Source organism: Schistocerca nitens, chromosome 8, assembly GCF_023898315.1.
Source record: "Schistocerca nitens isolate TAMUIC-IGC-003100 chromosome 8, iqSchNite1.1, whole genome shotgun sequence".
Taxonomy (NCBI): domain Eukaryota; kingdom Metazoa; phylum Arthropoda; class Insecta; order Orthoptera; family Acrididae; genus Schistocerca; species Schistocerca nitens.
In genome coordinates, this window is record NC_064621.1 from 76,268,935 (window position 1) to 76,289,918 (window position 20,984).

General features: G+C 45.9%; 1 protein-coding gene across 4 annotated transcripts in view; it reads left to right on the plus strand.

Annotated features, from left to right (window-relative positions):
• LOC126199290 (homeodomain-interacting protein kinase 2) overlaps positions 1-20,984 on the plus strand; it is a 236,852-nt gene that overhangs the window by 106,541 nt on the left and 109,327 nt on the right. For all 4 annotated transcript variants that reach the window (XM_049936110.1, XM_049936112.1, XM_049936113.1 and 1 more), the window contains exon 13: positions 16,474-16,750. In XM_049936110.1, coding sequence (XP_049792067.1) covers positions 16,474-16,750 — 277 coding nt within the window. The remainder of the gene's footprint in view (positions 1-16,473; positions 16,751-20,984) is intronic.

Here is a 20,984-nt window from a genome sequence, read left to right on the forward strand (position 1 = left end):
AATTTTTACCTCTCTCCTGATTGTGAAGTGTCTCAGAATATTGTTTGCATTAGTTTCTCTGCCCTCCCCACATTTCCTAATCTTGGGTGATTTCAACGCCCATAACCATTTGTGGGGTCGAACTGTTATCACTGGCCACAATAAAGATCTCGAAAAATTACTGGCACAACTTTACCTTTGCCTCTTGAATTCTTGTACCCCCAAACACTTCAGCGTGGTGCACAGAACTTTCTTGGCCATTGACTTTTTCCATTAGCAGCCCATCCACATACTGGAGGGTCCATGATGACCTGTGTGGTAGTGACCACTTCCTGATCTTCCTGTCCCTCTGTCAGCATCACTCCCCTGGACTCCTGCCCAGATGGGCTCTCAACATTGCTGACTGGTGTGCATTCACCTCAACTACAGCCATTCTTTGGCAGCTAATGTATCGATCCCCTTTTTTTTCAGACCTGCCCTGAAGGAAGGAAGGCAGGCAGTACAGTCAGAAATCGTAGAGGCCATTAGGATCATATAGACCATTAGAGTTCGTAGGTGGCTCTCCCAACACCATAAGTGGCAGCCATCGATGAATCACCTCATTGCTTTTAAAGCAGCTCCGTGCACAGGTTCGCCACCTAATAAAAAGACAGAAGCGACAATGCTGAGAACAGTATGTTCCAACCATGTGACCACATACTTCTCCTTCACAGGTCTGGGCTGTGATCAGACATCTCTGTGGATACCAGACATCTGCAGGTGTACTTGGTATTACCTCGAATGGTGCTGTCTGCACTGACCCAGACACTGTTGCTCAACATTTTTCTCTGCACTATGCTCAAGCCTCAGCGTTTGGCATTTGTCAACCTACCTTTTGTACCATAAACCAGCAGGTGGAGCGAAAGCAATTATCTTTTCTTACACACCACCTGGAACCGTATAGTGCTCCATTCAGTGAGCAGGAATTCGTCAGTATCCAAACCCACTTTCCTGAGGAAGCCCCAGGGCCAGACCACATTCACAACCAAATGATCCAACACCTACTGGTGGATTGTCAGCATCATATCCTTGCCATCTTTAACCACATCTGGAGTGAGGGTGAGTTTCCATCGCATTGCCTAGAAAGCATCATTGTACTGGTATCGATACTGGGGAAGCACCTTCTAGAGATGGACAGTTATTGTCCAGTAAGTTTCACTAATGCTTTATGTAAGTTGCTTGAACACATGGTGAGCCAGCAGCTGTGTTGAGTGTTTGAGTCTCAGGGTCTTCTGGCTCCGTCCCAGAGTGGTGTTCACCAAGACCTTACCACTAATGATTATCTGGTTTACCTGGAGTCTGCTATTCGAACAGCTTTTGCCCGATGCCAAAAACTTACAACTATCTTCTTTGACCACATCCTTGCTTTCTTATGCAAGTGGGGTATCTGAGGTCCACTCCTGATTTTCATCCAGAACTTTCTGCTGCACCATATGTTCGGGTTCGAGCTGGTGCTTCCCACAGTAACGCCCCCCCCCCCCCCCCCCCCACCCCGTACCCAAGAGAATGGGGTCCCACTGGGCTCTGCTGAGTGAACCTGTCTTTCCATTAGCCATTAGTTTCCTAAAAAGCAGCTTTGGAATCATCAGTATCACCTTCCTGATATACTGAAAACATTGGCCTCTATTATTGCTCTCGTAGTGTGGGTCTCATTGAACATTGTCTGCAAGGTGCCATACAAAAGACGCAGGCATGGGCCATCACCCGTGGCTTTCAGTTTTCAGTCGCCAAGACACCATGTACTTCTGTCGATGTCTTACCATTCACCGACAAACAGAACTTTACCTCTACAACCAACTAATCAATGTGGTGGTGACTAACTGCTTCTTACAACTTCTCTTCGATTCTCGGTTGACATTGATTCACCCTTCAATTCTCGGTTGACATTGATTCACCATCTTTGCGAGCTTAAGTGAAAGTGCTGGCTACACATTAATGCCGTTCACTGCTTGAGTAACACCCTTCTGCAGTGTTACAAAGCCCTGATACAATCCCGCCTTAATTATGGGAGTCTGGCATATGGTTTGGCATTGCCCTCAGCATTGTAGATACTGGATCTGATACTCCACTGCAGGGTTTGACCTACAACAGGAGCTTTTCGAACTGGCCTTGTGAACAGCTTACTCATGGGGGCTGGGATCCCTCCATTGCAGATCAGGCTTAACAACAGCTTGTCAATTATGCTGCCCACGTTCGCGGCTACTCTAAGCATCCAAACTACCATCTCCTGTTTCCAAACATGGTAATCCCTCTCCCACCACGGTGGCCCAGGTAGGGATTACAATTGCAATCTGCATCCTGTCTGTCGTCCTCTCTGAACTTCAGTTGTTTTGCTCTTCCACCTCCCCTCTGGACCACCCACATACACCTCTGTGATGCATCTCTTGGCCGCAGCTTCATCTTGACCTGTCACAAGGTCCGAAACACTCAGTTCATCCTAATGCCCCTCCACCGCCAATTTTTCTCCATCCTTGGCACATCCCAGGGTTCAGAAGTAGTTACACGTATGACTCAGTGGTTGCTGGTCGTGTATGCTTATCTTGTACTCTCAGGGGACATACTGAACTGTGTTCCTTGCCAGATTCCTGCAGTTTTTTCACTGCAGAGTTGGTTGCCATCTCTCATGCTCTTGAGTATATCCATTCCTGCACTGGTGGGTCCTTTCTCATCTGCAGTGACTCCATGTGCAGTTTGCAAGCTCTCGACTAGTGCTACCCTTGCCATCCCTTGGTTCCCCCTGCGGGTCCGGGGATTAGAATAGGCCCAAGGTATTCCTGCCTATCGTAAGAGGCGACTAAAAGGAGTCCCTCCCCCTCAAGGGGGTAGTTAGCGCCTGCGTCCGGAGACGGACGGTTCCACGACCTATATTTGCGGTGATATTGGTTTTTCACTTCTTCTCGTTTCTTCCTTCCTTTGGTTGGTTCCTTACTTTGTTCTTCTCCATCTCACTGTCTTCCTTACTCTTTCCCTTGCCTTCTTCTCCTTGCTGTCTTCTCCTTGCCGTCTTCTCCATGCCGTCTTCTCCTTGCCTTCTCTGGTCTCCGCCTCGGCGTTTGAGACAGTCGGTCCTCTCTCTCTCTCTCTCTTCTTTTTCCTCTTCTTCCTTCCTCCCTGTGCGCGCCTGAAGGCCGACCCACGCGTTCGCACGCGTAGCCGGTGACGGGGTAATGTGTAATTCCCCGCCCTGGGTATACAAGTAAGGCACGCATGTACCCCCTGGTAAAGGCCGGGCCCAGGGAGGGGTGATTGCCTGAGCTGATACCTTCTGACCATGCCGATTGGTCCCTCCGTCTGTTTCTCGGGAGGTGTGACCTGAGGTGTAAACATTCACCTAAGGCGGGAGTGCCCTCTGAGAGGGTCCCCACAAGGAAGGAGCGCGCCATCGGAGACGCTGGCAATCATGGGGGATTCCTCCGCAATGGATTTTTCTTCTTCTTCTCTCTCGACTTCTGCCCATAAACGGAAACTTGACCAGCCACCAGTGACAAAAGTACTACCGCCTGCCCCACAGTTCCTCGTAGTTTCTCGATCTGAGGACGGCAAGGATTTTTCCTCTATCAACCCTTTCATTATCCAGAAGGGCGTAGATGCCATAGCTGGATCTGTCAAGTCGTGTATCAGGTTGCGTAATGGTACCTTGTTACTAGAAACTGAGAGTGCCTTTCAGGCACAAAAACTGCTTCGGGCCACACTCCTGTACACGTTCCCTGTCCGGGTGGTGGCTCACCGCACTTTGAATTCGTCTCATAGTGTGGTATATACTCGATCACTCGACGGATTGACTGACGAGGAGATTCAGTCTTTCCTCGCTGAGCAGGGCGTGACGGCTGTCCATAGGGTCATGAAAAAGGTCAACATTGACCTTGTACCGACCCGGACACTTTTCTTGACCTTTGATAGTGTTCAGCTGCCGTTACGTATCAAAGCGGGCTACGAGGTTATTTCTGTTTGCCCCTATGTCCCGACACCTAAGCGCTGCTACCAGTGTCAGCATTTTAATCACACTAGCCAGTCTTGTTCCAATGCGGCTTAATGTGTCACTTGTGGCAGGGATGCCCATGAGGGTGACTGTCAACCTCCGTCTCCTCTTTGTGTGAACTGTCAGGGTGACCATGCAGCGTCCTCCCGCGACTGTCCCATCTACAAGGAAGAACGCTGTATCCAAGAAATTTGGGTCAAAGAGAAAGTGTCCACCTCGGCTGCTCGCAAGCTATTTGCTAGTAGGAAGCCCACGCTGCTCCCAGCAGGAAAATACAGTACTGTCCTCGCCTCTCCTAGGACTACCAGCGAGGTGGCGACGCAGACATGCGATCTGACCTTCAGCACCACGGTCGTCCGTCCTGCCAGTGCTAAGATCGCGCGGTCGACGTCTCCTCTTCCTCCCGTCACCCCTCAGACACAAGCACCTTCATCAGCTTCTGCCAAGACGAAGACCCAGAAGTCAGATGCACAGGCCTTCAAGAAGGAACCGTCCCGTGCAGACTTCCTACGTACCTCGAACTCCCAGCCATCGACCAGTACTTCCACTAAATGATCTTCCAAGAAGGCTCATAGGAAGCACAGTTCTCCTTCTCCGCCACGGCGCATTTCTTCTCTTGCGCCACCCAGCGGTTGCCGCCCCAGGCCGTCATCCGTTTCGCCTGGCCGCACCGCTGGTAGCCGAACATCTGGCCGTTCACCGGCGGAGGAAGCTCCCCCTCCCGGCCATCTTACCAAGATGGCCGATGAACCTAGAACCTATGGACGATGACTGTCCGCCTACTGATAGCGGCAGCAGTGCTCGCTCGAAGCCGGGCCCTCAGCAGCCTTCGAGGTGACCCCTTCTTTCATCTTCCTTTTCTTCTTACGATGGCACTTATTCACTGGAATATTCGCAGCATTCACTCCAACTGAGAGGACTTGACGTTGCTGCTCCGCTTGCACCGTCCGCTCGTCGTAGCCCTCCAGGAAACGAAGCTACGCCCATGCGATCAAATTGCCTTGGCACACTACACCTCTGTGCGTTTTGACCTACCCCCTGTGGTAGGTATTCCGGCTCATGGAGGGGTTACGTTGCTGGTCCGGGATGATATTTACTACGATCCCATCACATTGCACACCGGCCTGCAGGCAGTTGCCATCCGAATTACTCTCCCCACTTTCACATTTTCCATTTGTACCGTTTACACTCCATCGTCGTCTGCCGTTACCAGCGCAGACATGATGCAAATTATTGCTCAGCTACCTGCACCATTTTTGTTAACTGGAGACTTCAATGCCCACCATCCCCTTTGGGGCTCTCCAGCATCCTGCCCGAGGGGCTCCCTGTTAGCAGACCTTTTCAACCAGCTCAATCTTGTCTGCCTCAATACTGGCGCCCCTCCTTTTCTTTGAGACACATCTCACACCTATTCCCATTTAGACCTCTCTATATGTACTACCCAACTTGCACGCCGGTTTGAGTGGTATGCCCTTTCTGATACATATTCGAGCGACCACTTCCCATGTGTCATCCATCTCCTGCATCATACACCCTCTCCGTGCTCAACTAGTTGGAACATCTCCAAAGCAGACTGGAGGCTCTTCTCTTCCAGGGCGAGCTTTCAGGATCAAACCTTCACAAGCTGCGATCGTCAGGTCGCACACCTCACGGAAGTCATTCTCACTGCTGCTGAATATTCCATCCCTCACCCTACTTCTCCACGTCGCGTACCGGTCCCCTGGTGGACCGCAGCATGTAGAGACGCTTTACGTGCTCGTCGACGTGCTTTACGCACCTTTAAACGCCACCCTACAGTGGCGAATTGTATCACTTATAAACGATTACGTGCGCAGTGCCGTCGTATTATTAAAGAAAGCAAGAAAGCCAGCTGGGCTGCTTTCACAAGCACCTTCAACAGTTTTACTCCTTCTTCTGTTGTCTGGGGTAGCCTGCACCGGCTATCTGGCACTAAGGTCCACTCACCAGTTTCTGGCTTGACGGTCGCGAATGATGTCCTTGTGGCCCCTGAGGATGCCTCCAATTCCTTCGGCCGCTTTTTCGCAGAGGTTTTGAGCTCTGCTCATTACCACCCTGCCTTCCTCCCCCGAAAACAGGCAGAGGAGGCTAGGCCACCTAACTTCCACTCCTCGAATCGTGAAAGTTATAATGCCCCTTTCACCATGCGGGAAATCGAAAATGCACTGCCCGGTCACGGTCCTCCACTCCAGGGCCTGATTCTATTCATATTCAGATGCTGAAGAACCTTTCTCCTGTGGGTAAAGGTTTCCTTCTTCGTACTTATAATCGCATCTGGATTGAGGGACATGATCCCGCATGCTGGCGCGAGTCTATTGTTGTACCCATTCCTAAGCCAGAGAAGGACAAGCACTTGCCTTCCAGTTATCGACCCATCTCGCTTACCAGCTGTGTCTGTAAGGTGATGGATCGAATGGTTAACTCTCGTTTGGTTTGGCTGCTCGAATCTCGACGCCTACTTACCAATGTACAATGTGGATTTCGTAGGCGCCGCTCTGCTGTTGACCATCTGGTTAACTTGTCGACCTTCATTATGAATAACTTCTTGCGGAAGCGCCCGACCGCGGCTGTGTTCTTTGATTTGAAGAAGGCTTACGACACCTGTTGGAGGGCGGGCATTGTCCGCACCATGCATACATGGGGTCTTCGCGGTCGCCTCCCTCTTTTTATTTGTTCCTTTTTAATGGATCGATAGTTCAGGGTACGTGTGGGTTCTGTCCTGTCAGACACCTTTCGCCAGGAGAATGGGGTGCCACAGGGCTCAGTTTTGAGCGTCGCTCTCTTCGCCATAGCGATCAATCCAATAATGGATTGCCTCCCAGCTGATGTATCAGGCTCCCTTTTCGTGGACGATTTTACCATCTATTGCAGCGCGCATGTTTCCTGAAGCGCTGTCTTCAGCGTTCTCTTGACCATCTTTACTCCTGGAGTGTTGCCAATGGCTTCCGTTTTTCTGCCGAGTAGACGGTCTGTATTAACTTCTGGCGCTACAAAGAGTTTCTCCCATCGTCCTTACGACTCGGTCCCGTTGCTCTCCCATTCGTGGAGACAACAAAATTTTTAGGTCTTACATTTGACAGGAAACTTAGCTGGTCTCCACATGTGTCTTATTTGGCTGCCCGTTGTACCCGTTCTCTAAATGTCCTCCGTGTTCTCAGTGGTATGTCGTGGGGAGCAGATCGAACCGTCCTACTTCGCCTATATCGGTCGATTGTCCGCTCAAAGATGGATTATGGGAGCTTCGTATACTCTTCTGCATGGCCGTCCATCTTACGCCGCCTCAACTCCATACAAGATCGGGGTTTACGTCTTGCGATCGGAGCGTTTTATACTAGTCCCGTCGAGAGTCTTCATGCTGAAGCCGGTGAATTGCCACTGACCTACCGGCGCGATATACTGCTTTGTCGGTATGCCTGTTGGCTACTGTCAATGCCCGACCACCCGTCTTATCGTTCCTTTTTTGACGACTCTCTCGATCGTCAATATGGGTTGTATGTCTCTGCCCTGCTACCCCCTGGAGTTCGCTTTCGTCGCCTCCTTCAACACCTTGATTTTTCACTCCCTGCAACCTTTAGAGTGGGCGAGAGCCACACGCCACCTTGGCTCCAGGCTCAGGTTCGCGTTCACCTTGACCTCAGCTCACTTCCAAAGGAGGTTACCCCCAGTTCGGTATACCACTCCCGTTTTGTCGAACTTCATTCGAAGTTCATTAATATGACCTTCATTTATACAGATGGCTCTAAGACCAATGACGGGGTCGGGTGTTCTTTTATTGTCGGGACACAAAGTTTCAAATACCGGCTCCATGGCCATTGTTCGGTCTTCACAGCTGAGCTCTTTGCCCTCTACCAGGCTGTTCTTTATATCTGCCGCCACCGACATTCTGCTTATGTCATCTGCTCCGATTCCCTGAGCACCATCCAGAGCCTCAGTGATCCGTATCCGGTTCACCCTTTCATGTACCGGATCCAACGCTCTCTTCAGCAGCTGGCGGACAACGGTTCTCCGGTTCGTTTATGTGGGTTCCTGGCCATGTCAGTATCCCTGGGAATGAAGCTGCAGATGCTGCGGCCAAGGCTGCGGTCCTCCAGCCTCGGACAGCTTCTTGTTGTGTCCCTTCATCAGATTGTAGCAGGGTCATTTGTCGACGCATTTTATCGCTGTGGCATGCCGATTGGGCTGCACTTACGGACAACAAGCTTGGGGTCTTTAAACCTCTTCCCGCAGCTTGGACGTCCTCCTCACGCCCTTCTCGGCGGGAGGAGGTAGTTTTGGCCCGGTTACGGATTGGACACTGCCGGTTCAGCCATCGCCATCTGCTGATGGCTGCGCCGGCGCCGTTCTGCCCATGTGGGCAATTGCTGACGGTCCGCCACATCTTAACGTCCTGTCCGGATTTTACTACACTGCGTCTTGATCTTGGCCTGCCATGTACTCTCGATGCCATTTTAGCGGATGACCCAGGAGTAGCTGCTCGCGTTCTTCGTTTTATCAACTTGACAAACCTGTCTAAGGCCATTTGATTATGCTGTTTTTTAATCCTATGCCTGTCTATCTTTTATCGTGTTTTCCCTTTTAGTTGCTGTTTTAAACTTGTGCCTCGCGGTGCATTCCTAACGTAGTCTGGGCGCTAATGACCATTGAAGTTGTGCGCCCTAAAACAAAATAATAAAAAAATAAAAAACATCCCTTGGTCATGGCTATCCAGGATTCCCTATATGTCCTTGAACAATGTGGATGTTCAGTGATCTTCTGGACTCCGGGCTACATCCAAGTCTCGGGGAATGAACTCACTGATAGCTTGGCCAAACTGGCTACAGTAAACTGACTCTGGAAATCAGTATTCCGGAAACAGACCTCCAATTGGTATTAATGTATTCAAATTTTAGGTGTCTGGAATACAGAAGGGTTTTCTCTGACTTCCTCAAACAGACTACGGGCTATAAAGGAGACCATGAATCTGTATAGGGCCTCCATGCAGGCCTCTCGCTAGGACTCTATACCGTTCTTTGCTGGTTCCGCATCAGCCATACTTGGCTGAATCATGGTCATCTCCTCCGTAGCAGGGACCCACCCCACTGCCATTGCAGCTCCCATTTGACTGTGGTCCACTTTTGCAGAAATGTCCCAACATAGCTACCCTGTGGTGGACTCTTAATCTCCCTCACTTTCTACTCCTGGTATTAGGAAACAAAATCTCAGTGGCTGCTTAGTTTTAAGTTTTATTTGTGAGCTGGGCTTTTACCAGTCTCATTAAGAAAGGGCTGCTTAACCTTATCGGCCCATTGAGAGGTTCTGTTGCCTCCTGTGACCAGACTGGTCTGTGACTGGTGATACACTCTGGCCCTCACCCTACCCTGCTGTTGTACATTTCTTCCCCCCTCTCACATGATACATTAGACCTGTTCATCTTTCGTCATACTGTGCTTCTCTTGCCCTGTCTGTGTAGTTAGTCTTTCCAAGGCAATCTCTGAGTGGAGTATGTCTGGCAATTGGCAGGGGCACATTGCACTCTGCTTTCAGGGGCTTCCAGCTGCTCCCTAGTTGGGGCACCTTAATATCTTTTTGTCCATTGTCTCAGCTTCACTGACCTTTAGTAAACTTTATAGTTTTCTTTCCTGGAGTGTTGCGCAGTAGGAAATCCCTGATATACGGATGACCCAATGACCTAGTAGTTTGGTCCCTTTAATCATCCAACCAACCAACTGGTGGTTACTTCATAACAAGAACATACCCAGCAGGCTTGCCGCTGTTTGGTGGATTCTTGATTGGCTACCATGGGGCCCCAGCCTTCCTTCCTTCCTTCCTTCTTCTTCTTCTTCTCTCTTTTTTGTTAAAGAAAGTGTCTGGACTGTTTTTGAAAATGTATTCTACGTTTTTGGTAGTCAATATCAGGATACTCTTCACTGTTCCTTTTTCCTTTCTTCGTTCATTTCTCCTATCCTTCCTCCGCTTTGGTGTTTGAGGTTCCTTTTTTTCGTCTTCCTCCCTGTGCGCTCCTGAAGGCTGGCTCACGCGTGTGATGCGTAACAGGTGACTGGGTAACACGTAATTCCTAGCCCTGGGTTGACAGGTAGCATTCACATGTAACCCACAGTAAAGGCCAGGCCCAGGAAGAGGTTATTGCCTGAACTGCTACCTTCCCAAATTGTTGATTGTCCCTCTGTCAGGTGTTCGGGAGGCGTGACCGGAGGTGTGAACAATCACCTAAGGCAGGTAAGACCCCTTCTGAAGGGGGCCCCCAGTTGGAAGGAGAGCACCATCAGAGACGATGGCAATCGTAGGGGTTTTCTCGCAATGAGCCAATCATCTTCACAGTTAGTGGCTACGAAACATAAACACAATGAGGCTAACATTCAAAGACCCTACCATCTGCACTATGGTTCCTCATAGTTTCAGGTACTGAAGAAGGTCAGTCCTTCGCTATGGTAAATTTGTTAATTATTCAGAAAGATGTTGATGCAATTGTTGGTCCTGTGAAATTCAGATCTTGTTTACGCAATGGTATTTTGCTTTTGGAGACTACTTCTGACTCTCGAGCACAAAAACTGCTTGCAGCTTCGCTCCTCTGTGGCTGTCCTGTTAGTGTTGAGGCCCATTGAAGGCCGAATTCTTCCTGTGGTGCTATTTACGCTAGGCTACTTGATGGTCTGACCGAGGCAAAAATTCAAACATACCTCTCTGATCAGGGTGCCATTGCGTCCATTGGGTGATGAAAAACGTTGACACCTCCTTAGTGCCCACATGCACCCTCTTTCTCACTTTTGATAGAGTGGTTCTTCCATCAGAGATCAAAGCAGCTTATAAAATTATCACAGTCAGACTATATATTCAGAATCCTATGCACTGCTAACAGTGTCATCGTTACAACCACACTTGAGAGTCCTGTTGACACCCAGCCAAATATGTAACCTGTGGTAAGGATGCTCATGAGGATGATTGTCCACCTCCTTCTTTCAGCTGTGTTAACTGCAATGGCGACCCTGCCACCTCCTCCCACGATTGTCCCATGTATCTCGATGAGCTAGCTGTCTTGGAGATCTGGGTGAAGGAAAAAGTGCCTTACCCGGTTGCTCGCAAGTTGTGGCTAGTCGGAAACCCTGTGTTCTACCATCTGGTACCTGCAGTACTGTTCATGCTACATCTCTCTCCATGAAGGACATGGCCACACAGACATGCGATCTCAAATGTAGCACCTTTTGTGAAATTGCCCAACATTATGGTAGCGTCTCCATCTCCTCCTCCTCCAGCTGTGCAACACGCAACCAATTTCTGCCTCACGGGGCGAAGTCACCAGCTCCACAACTGGCAGGCAGGAAAGAATAGAAGGAATACTTCCGTGAAGACTTCCAACGTCCTCCAGTCAACCAACACCTGAGTCTTCCTCTGATAACCGGAAAGGCTCAAAGAAGTCAAACAGGGGCAAACAATCTTCTCCTTCATTGACTTGAAGATCCTCTTCGACAGTGTCACCTCACTCGGCCGACCTCCAAGTCGTAAGACTCTGAAGACCGCCGACAGCAGAAGTATGCCGATACTTCTGTCGACCTTATGGAGCAGGATCCTCATGCCTCTGTGCCCTCTTGCAGTGAGTCTTCAAAGGCTGGGACTCAGCAGCCACCGAGGTGACACACTTCATTTTTTCCTCATCGTGACAGTCCTCCAATGTAACGTTCGCGGTCTTCGATCCAACTAAGAGGATTTATGGCTGCCCTTACAATTGCAGCGTCCACTTGTTCTCTGCCTTCGGAAACAAAATTGGCATCCTCACAACTGCTTTGAGGTGTTGCATTTTTTCCCAATCCGTTTTAACCCCCACCCCACCATCCATTTGGCCACTGGTGCCTTTTACAGTAGCCCAGTTGAGTGTCTGTATGCAGAAGCTGCCAAACTACCGCTGTTCTACCACCATGACTTTCTCCTCGGCAGAAATGCATATGCATGCCGTTTGTCTGCCTGTATGGCCACCCATCCTATGCCGTCTTCTTCGAAGACTTCTTTGATCTCCAGTATGGAGCTCGTCCCTCTTTGTTCCTTCTCGCTTTAGCTTTTGCTCCGGCAGCTTAATTTCACACTACCTGCAAGTTTCACAGCAGGTGTGAACCCATCACTGCCTTGGCTTTGTGCAGCGGCCTGAGTTCGCTTTGGCCTTTATTTGCTTCCTAAGGATGCTACTCCAGCCTTGCTTTATCTCCTTCAGTTTCACGACCTTCGCACGTTATTTTGCAATAGTACCTTTGTGTGGCTTCATCATTGGTGCCAATGTTTTTTGGTATCGGTTTCCAGGACACTGCTCAGTATTTACTGCAGAGCTCTTTGCCCTGTATCAGGCCACGCAGTTCATCCAGTGCCAGGGGTTTTTCAATTGCATCATCTTTCACACTCTCTCAGCGCCCTTCAAAGCCTGTGTATGCTGCACGCCATCCATCCCTTGGTGCAATGGGTCCAGGAAAACAGTCACTTGCTCAGTCTTAATGGAACCACTGTGATTATGTGGGCTCCTGGTCATGTCGGTCTGCCTGGAAACAAGGCCACTGACACTGCTACCAAGGCTGCAGCCCTCGTACCTCAGACCACTAGTTCTTTCACTCCCTCTGATGATATCTGTGTTGCTGTCTGTCAGCAGGTGGTGTCACTTTGGCATCATCACTGTTGCTCCCATCATGGGAACAAGCTCCAGACTATTAAACGTCTCCCAGTGGCTTGGACGACCTCCTCTCGTCCCTCTCGCCGCGAGGAGATAATTTTAACTAGGTTCCGTTTTGGGCACTGTCTTTTCAGCCATCGCCATTTGTTAAGGGGGTCTCCCCCACCACTTCGTGCATATTGCGCCTCAAATTTTGACTGCCCGCCATTTCCTGACAGAATGTCCTTTTTTTAACCGCTTACGCTTGTGTTTGTCTTTGCCATCTAAATTATGGGCCGTCTTAGGCAACGATGCGTGGGCTGTGGACCGCATTTTACTTTTTATCTGTTGTAGCAATGTGGCGAAGGCCATTTAAGTTTTAGTTCTGCACCCTGTTTCTCTTTGGTGTATTTTATAGACTTTTGTGCACGTCACTGTTCTTAGCTGTCTTCTCTTCCGTCGATTAGGACTGGTGAGTAGTCGTTTTTAACTCTTCTTTTTGCCTTTGTGTTCTACAATTTTGGCATGGATGCGTATGACCCTAGTTGTTTTTGCAGCCAAAACAAACAATCATAACAAGAGTAGATACAGCATTTCACAGTGTAAAGAGAAAAAGACATTCCATGATAACATGAATTAAGAAACAACATTTTAGGTTTTTCACACTACCGAATGTGACAAAAAAAGAGCTGGCCAGCGTGTAATTGGCTGCTATACTGGGTGGAGAAAAATTGTGTTACAAAATTTTAACCCTGGATAGCTGATGCCAGTAGGAACCAAAATTACTAATGTTGTGTGGGCCGACAATACACAATTTTTAAACTACGGAAACTTGGCACCACATGCCCCGATTGGCCACAGGATTGCCCTGTTGCCAGATGCTCTTTACAATGCATGGCCGCAAATGCTTTGCCTGCTAGAGATTGTGATGTATCTGAGGCGGCCTGCACGCTTGGTGGTAGCACGCCACTCTTCCACTTTTGGGCAAATTCTATGTTAATTGCAAATGCAGTTTTATGTTTGTTTGCCCATCTGAGGTATTAGATAATATACCAAAATTTCTATTTTATTTCCTTTCTTACCGTTTCCTGTAGAATAATGTGTTAATAGCGAATGCATTTTTATCTGCTGTGCCCACATCAAATTATTAGAGCGTAAAACAACAGTTTTATTTTTATGTCTTGTACTTTCCTATAGAAGAATATATTAATAGCAAATGTATTACACATTCATTTCAGTTATCAGATCACAACACAACAGTTTAATTTATATTTCTTCCTGTAGAGGAATATATTAAATCCAAATGTAACATTGTCTCCTACAGCCACAACTGCATTGTTTGGTTGTAAAACAACTGTTTTACTTTCCTGTTGTTTATTTTTATTGTTTTTCTGTGCAAGAATGTGTTGACAGAAAATATGTTTGTTTTATCTGCTGCGTATATACTACTGTATTTACTCGAATCTAAGCCGCACTCAAATCTAAGCCGCACCTGAAAAATGAGACTCGAAATCAAGGAAAAAAAAATTTCCCGAATCTAAGCCGCACCTGAAATTTGAGACTCGAAATTCAAGGGGGGAGAAAAGTTTTAGGCCGCACCTCCAAATCGAAACAATGTTGGTCCATTGTAATATGTGACACAATTTAGGTCAAACGAATGACGATACAGCTACAGTAGTTTGGTTCGAGTCGTAAGCTTAGCAGTTAAGCTATACCAGGTAGCCATTGCTATACGTCAGGCACTCCGTCCGTATTTATACGGGTACCCTTCCTTTTTCACGTGCTTCATCTGTTTTGAATTGATTGCTTATTTTTCTTTGATATGATAAGTGCCGTTATCTTTGTTATAGGTGTTTAAGTCACTCTAAGCTAAAAATGTATTACTGTACTGTGTCGTGCATTGTTTGTTGCATTCTGTGTTTATGGCCTGTCGCCGTTAGCGGCATGGCTTGCTTTTGTGCACGCTACCGCCACTCACAATTAAAAAAAAAAGAGAGAGAGAGAGAGGAATTGTCTCATTAGCAAAACAATAGCAAGAGACTGCTATTTGTTGTTACTTACACTGCTGCTTTATTTGATAATGATCAACAAGAACCAAATAATAGAATGCGTATGATAGATGATGTTCTGAACGAGAGTTTAGCGAAAATTTTTCTCTGTTTGAAAATCTTTGCAGACACCTCTTTAGTACATTACATTCTGCACAGAAATTAGAGTCATCTTAGATTTAAAAAGCTAGTCAATTGCCGTGCTTCATTTCTGACTGTATCACTATTAGGCACAAGAATTATACGAATATAAACATGACATGATATGTATATTCTTCCTCGTTTGCTGTTGTCTCCCTCTAGTTTCGTAGTTTATTAGACAGACAGGATTTAAATGAGATAGCAGCAAACACGAAAAAATACATGGCAAAATGTTTATATTCATATTATTCTTATGGTGAAGAGAATATTGCATGTGATTCACAATTCATAAAAGTTCCTATTAGCAACCATCTCTTCTCACAGCTAAGAAAAAATTCAGAACGTAGAGTTGGTCATATTGACAAACATCCCAAACAGTCTTGTCAGTCGGATTTTCGTAGTACATTGAAATGCCGCTAAATTCGAAAATGACCAATACTTAATTTGTATTTACTTCGTTGGATAATGTATGAAAATGCAGTGGTCGAAACTCGGGGTGGAGAAAAAAAGCTCGTCATGACACAGAGGTTTTGGCGCCAGTATTTATCTTTGTGCCTGCAAAGCATGCCTGTGTAGCACTACATACATTCGATGGCAGAAGTTAGTTGTGGCGGCACCTACCAACATTTTTGAGAACTTCCGCTTACTTTGCACTCGATTCTAAGCCGCAGGCGGTTTTTTGGATTATTAAAACCAGAAAAAAAGTGCGGCTTAGATTCGAGTAAATAAGGTAAGTACATTTCAGGGAGCGTGTTACATTTTGATTGATTGCAGTTACACTGCTCTTGCATCATTTGAAACAACTAATGACAGAACACATCAACAGTTCACCGCATGCTCAGCTAAAAACGGCTGTTGTAAAGTGTATGTCACCCCATTTCAATGTAAATGTAATATTCATACATCAAATAATAGAAGATTTTGGCAAGGTACAGCACATTGATGGTGGCTATGCAGTGCAACCAGAATATGAGCTCAATCAGGTGTCAATCATGAAATGAATAGGAGTGTGGACATTTACAGATAACAGTTGGGATATTTTATGTATGTAACATAAATACAACTCAGACTACAGTTTCCTTGAGTATAGGCAGCTTTGTACATCATCTCTGCATCAATACAGTAATGTGAAGAAAAATCTCCAGATTTTCTGTATTGCAACCTAATGGACTCAATCACAGAACTAGTGAAAACATTTTTCTAACTGAAACACACAAATTAAGATGAAGCAAAATAAAATTGCAACACGACCTTTCACTAAATATCATAACTGTTTATTCCAGCACATTCTGATATGTCGTTGTAATATTCCCTGATCTTACTTTATTGTCTGCAATTTGGATGTTGGCATCCTTGTTCACATCAGTTTTTCTTTTTTGTGGTGTTATTTAGCACTTATTTCTTTCTGTGTGTAATTAGCACTTAGTGTCCTTCTGCATATACTCTTTGCTATATCCCTTTTTCAGCTTTCGTTAGTGCAGTATATTTTAGATTTTCGCTTTGAATTTTTTCCTTCTTATTTGTTTTGACTAACTGTTCTCAGTTCAGTTACTGAAGTTTAAATATGTTGTATAGTTGTTTAAAACTGTTGACTCGTTTTGATTCAAAAGCTAAGTTTTATTTCTTGTTTTATGTGTGTTTAGGAACACCGGCCAGTGTTTCCTGTTGATGTGGCCACTGCTGATGTTTATCAGTCAGGTTTGGTTGAACACCAGTCTTCATCAGGGAGTCATCAGTGGAGTAGCTCAAGCAAGAGAAGTGTTCCAAAAACAACAACACATTTGGCACCCCCTGCACAAACTACTTCTCACCACCATCACCATCATCACCACCATCTCACGCTGCAGCATGTGCCAAAGAAAGAACCTACACAACTCAGCCCTGTCAAGAAGAGAGTGAAAGAAGGAACACCGCCATCAGGTACGTATGTTTTAGGATTGTCCTTATGCTAAAGGAAAGAGAGGTTTAAATCACAGGAAATGAATTTTTGTCTAACTATTGTTATTTATTGGGCAAGTGACTTTTCATGTTTTTAATGTAAGTCACCAAATTTCACTCTCATCTGGCAGTTGCAGTAGAATTGAATTACAGGCAGTGCCATAAACTTACGACCAGGAACAACCACTTATACTGGATACCACCTTGTTTTCTGTTATTGATGAACATACTACATATATTAAATAGTTCCAGTGTTGCAGGCTTTTTGTTGGATTCAGTAGTGCTGCAGTTGGCAATATCAAAAAATTTTTCCCCCTAAAGATAAATCGAAAAGAAATTTAAAAATAAACTGTGAATTACACAAGGAGTCAAGGTATCGTGACACAAAAAGGAAACTGTACCTACTGTCTAGAAACAGCTGTGATGTTAGCATTGTAATGCATTACAAAGAGTACTGCAAAGTATTGAAGCAAGTTATCCAGAAATCTAAGCAGCTTCATTGTGTAAAAAAGATAATTACATCAGAGAACAAAATAAAAACTGTAGCCTATGGGATATAGTAAAGACACACAAGTGGGATCAGAAAGGAAGAGGAACAGATAGCTCTAAAAATAAGTGACACACTGGTAACAGGCACATGTAGCGTTGCAAACATCTTAAACAAGTACTTTGTCTCTGTTACTGACAGCTTGGGGTTATCAGGTTCAGCAAACACTCCAATGGGATTTCTAATCTCTACAAATAACTTCAGTAAAATGGAAATGACACTCACTTTTCCAAAGACGTAGCATCTGTCATAAAATCCTCAAAATCAAAGTATTCAAGTGGTTATGATAACATATCAATGAAGTTAATCAAAGAGTGTTCATGTTAGTTGAGTTCTATCTTAGTTGTGTAATCAATATCTTGTTGGCGGAACATTCCAGACTGGCTAAAATACGTTGAAGCTAAGCCTCTTTACAAGAAGGGGGATAAAGAGATGTCATGAAACTATTGGCCAATTTTACTTTTGCGAGCTTTTCCAAAAATATTTGAGAAGCTTGTGTTCAATTATCTTCTTAAGCATCTGCAGGAAGTAATGTATTTTCCAAGTCACGGTTTGGGTTCCTTAAGGATTCCAACAGAGGGAAAGCTATTTTCATGTACAGTGAGAGTGTACTTAGTTAATTTGACAACAGATTAGAGCCTACTGGCATTTTTTACGACTTGCCAAAAGACTTTGACTGTGTCAATCACACCATTAATGTACAGAATAAAAGGCAACAGACCTAAGATGGAACCTAGAGAAAGTTTGGTGAGCAGCAGAACGCCACTGTGGGAAGGGTGGGAAGGATAATGGGTAGGACATTTCTCATTTCAGAGCACGATGAATGGTAGCCAAACAGTGGAGAATGTAATTCAGTAGCTCCTGTCCTGGGTGGTACTGGGTTACAAGGGGAAGGGAATGCTCCTCAGTGGCCGGACGGTGGGACATTGAGTGGTGGTGAATGACTGGAAACATAGACGAGAGATCTGTTTTCTTACAAGGTTGGGAGGGTAGTTACAGTCTGTAAAGGCCTTAATTATACCCTCGGTATATTTCGAGAGGAATTGCTCGTCACTGCAGATGCAACGGCCACGGGTGGCTAGACTGTGTGGAAGGGACTTCTTTGTATGGAAAGGGTGGCAGCTATTGAAGTGGAGGTATTGCTGGTGATTGGTAGGTTTGATATGGACAGAAGTACGATCTAGCCATCCTTGAGATCATGGTCAACATCAAGGAAGGTGGCTTGTTGTGTTGAGTAGGACCAGGTGAAGCAAATTGAGGGGAAAGTGTTGTCTCGAGGAATGTGGAAGGGGTGTCCTCACCCTCAATCCAGATCACAAAGATGAGATCAGTAAATCTGAACCTAGTTAGGGGTTTTATGTTTTGGGTATTTATGAAGGATTCCTCTTGGTGGCCCATGAACAGGTTGGCATAGGATGGTGCCATGTGGGCGCCCATAACTGTGCCCCGGATGGGTATCACTGTGCTGCATTCTGTGTGGGCATGACAACCAACATGCTGTCTGTCCACTGACAAACTGTGGTCAAGAAACAAGTGGACCACCCTGTTGCTGAGCACACTGCCCATCGTAACGTACTTCATTTCAATGACTGCTTCAGAACCTGTGCCATCTAGTTCCTTCCCATCAACACCAGCTTTTCTGAACTACACAGATGGGAACTATCCCTGCAGTATATCCGATGTATCCGTAACCCTCCTGGCCTCAACCTTTGTTAGTCATTGTCCTTACCCACCCATTTTCAACAAAGGCCTCATTGGCTGGAAGCTCATTTTGTGACAGTCTTTTTTGTTGTGCCTATCTGCTACTCAGCCTCTCTGCTATGAGAGGAGCATAAATTTTCCTTTTCATAATATTGTTACATTCCATCTTGGATTTTCCATTATTTAATTTGTTTCAACTTTATCAATGTTAAAGTCCAACTCTGTGTGACAAAAGCTGTCAAAAGTACTCGCCATAACTGCTAATACATTTACCCCATTGTGAGACTAGACGGTCAGTGCCTCCATGGAAAAATGTTTGCGGTTGTCTATGGAACCGTGATTGTACCAGGCATGCACTTCATCTGAAGCAAATCAACAGCCATGAATGCCTTTCTTCAGGGCTCCAAAAATATGGAAATGCCATGGAGAGTGACCAGGGATGTGTGGAAGATGTGTTAGGGCTTCTCAGAAAAACTTCTGCAGTGTATTCAGTACAACCTTGGCAGCATGTATTCCCTAAATCACTTAAAGCAAATGCTGGCATGGCTCCTTTGAAAGGTTTGGCCACTTTTTTTCTCCCCCTAACCCGAGGTTGTGCTCTGTTTTTAATGACCTCATTGTTGACTGGACATTTAACACTAATATCCTGATCCTCCTTGGCAACATGTGGGTGAGTAGATGAAGGTGTGCACACCTGGATACAATCATGTTTCTGTTGGCAGTCGCAAATATTTTTCCATGAAGACATTGACCATTTTGTCTCACAGTGGGATAAATGTGTTACCAGTCATAATTATTACTTATTAAATAATAAACAATAAACAGTTTACTTACTTTTTTCCATCTCGTGTTTCCATTTGAGTGTCCTTTATATTATCCACACCATTGTCTGCCCTGTTACACATATGCCTAAACATCAACGTTTTGTCTGAATTTTTCTCTCATAAAAGAACATCCAAATTTCATGGTTGCACTGTTATGTATTTTAAATGTACATTCTCACCTGTAAAGCTTAAATATGTCGGAAGGATGTTCTGTTGTCTTTTTCATTGGCACCAGTCTGCCTCCGTAGCGTAGCGTTACCACCTACCACGCAGGGGGCCCAGGTTCGATTCCCTGCAGGGGCTGGGTGTTGTGAGTCAATGATGATGAAAGACACACACAAGTCGCCGAAGTGGCGTCAACCGACAAGGACTTGCAATACGGCGGCCGAATTCCCCCGAATGGGGCCTCCTGGCCAACAATGCCATACGATCATTTCGTTTCACAAAAAAGATAGTACATTGCTATGCCTAATACATTGTGGGAAAATCATTGCCATTCAAAACAGGTTCCAATTGTAATTGATAGGTACAGACCCCTTTATGGTTTTCAGGGGAATGTTAAACTGTTGTTCTTGCAAAATGATGGTAAGTTCGGGTAGTGACAGAGGTGGATGGCGATCATACACCCTTCTCTCCAAAGAGAAGGCCAGAAAGGCTCAATAATATTGAGATCAGATTATTGTGGTGGCCAGGAGAGTGCGACAATTCGTCCTTGTGCTCACAAAACCAGTCCTGGATTACGTTGGCTGTGTTGACAGAGACTCTGTCGCCTGGGAACACAGCATTACCATTGGGGAACAAACGCTTTGCAAAGTAACCATGGGGCCCATGGAATACCACAATATGGCTGCCCAAATCATCACTGAAGAAATCCTGCCATGTGTCATTCTTGCGACATAAATTCTGCCAGAAGCTGTTCTTGTTATGGGCTTTTGCATTACTGATGAGTGGTTGTGGAGTTCCAGCTCACCCTGCAATTCCCTGCTTAAGGAGCTCCCTTAGTGTTGTTTTGGTGCTGACATTGTTTGCAAATGCAACATTAAGTTCTGTCGTGACTTTTGCAGCTGTATTCCTCTTATTTTTCATCATAATCTTCTTCAGTGACGGTCCATCATTATCATTCATCTCTCTTTCATCTGTGTTA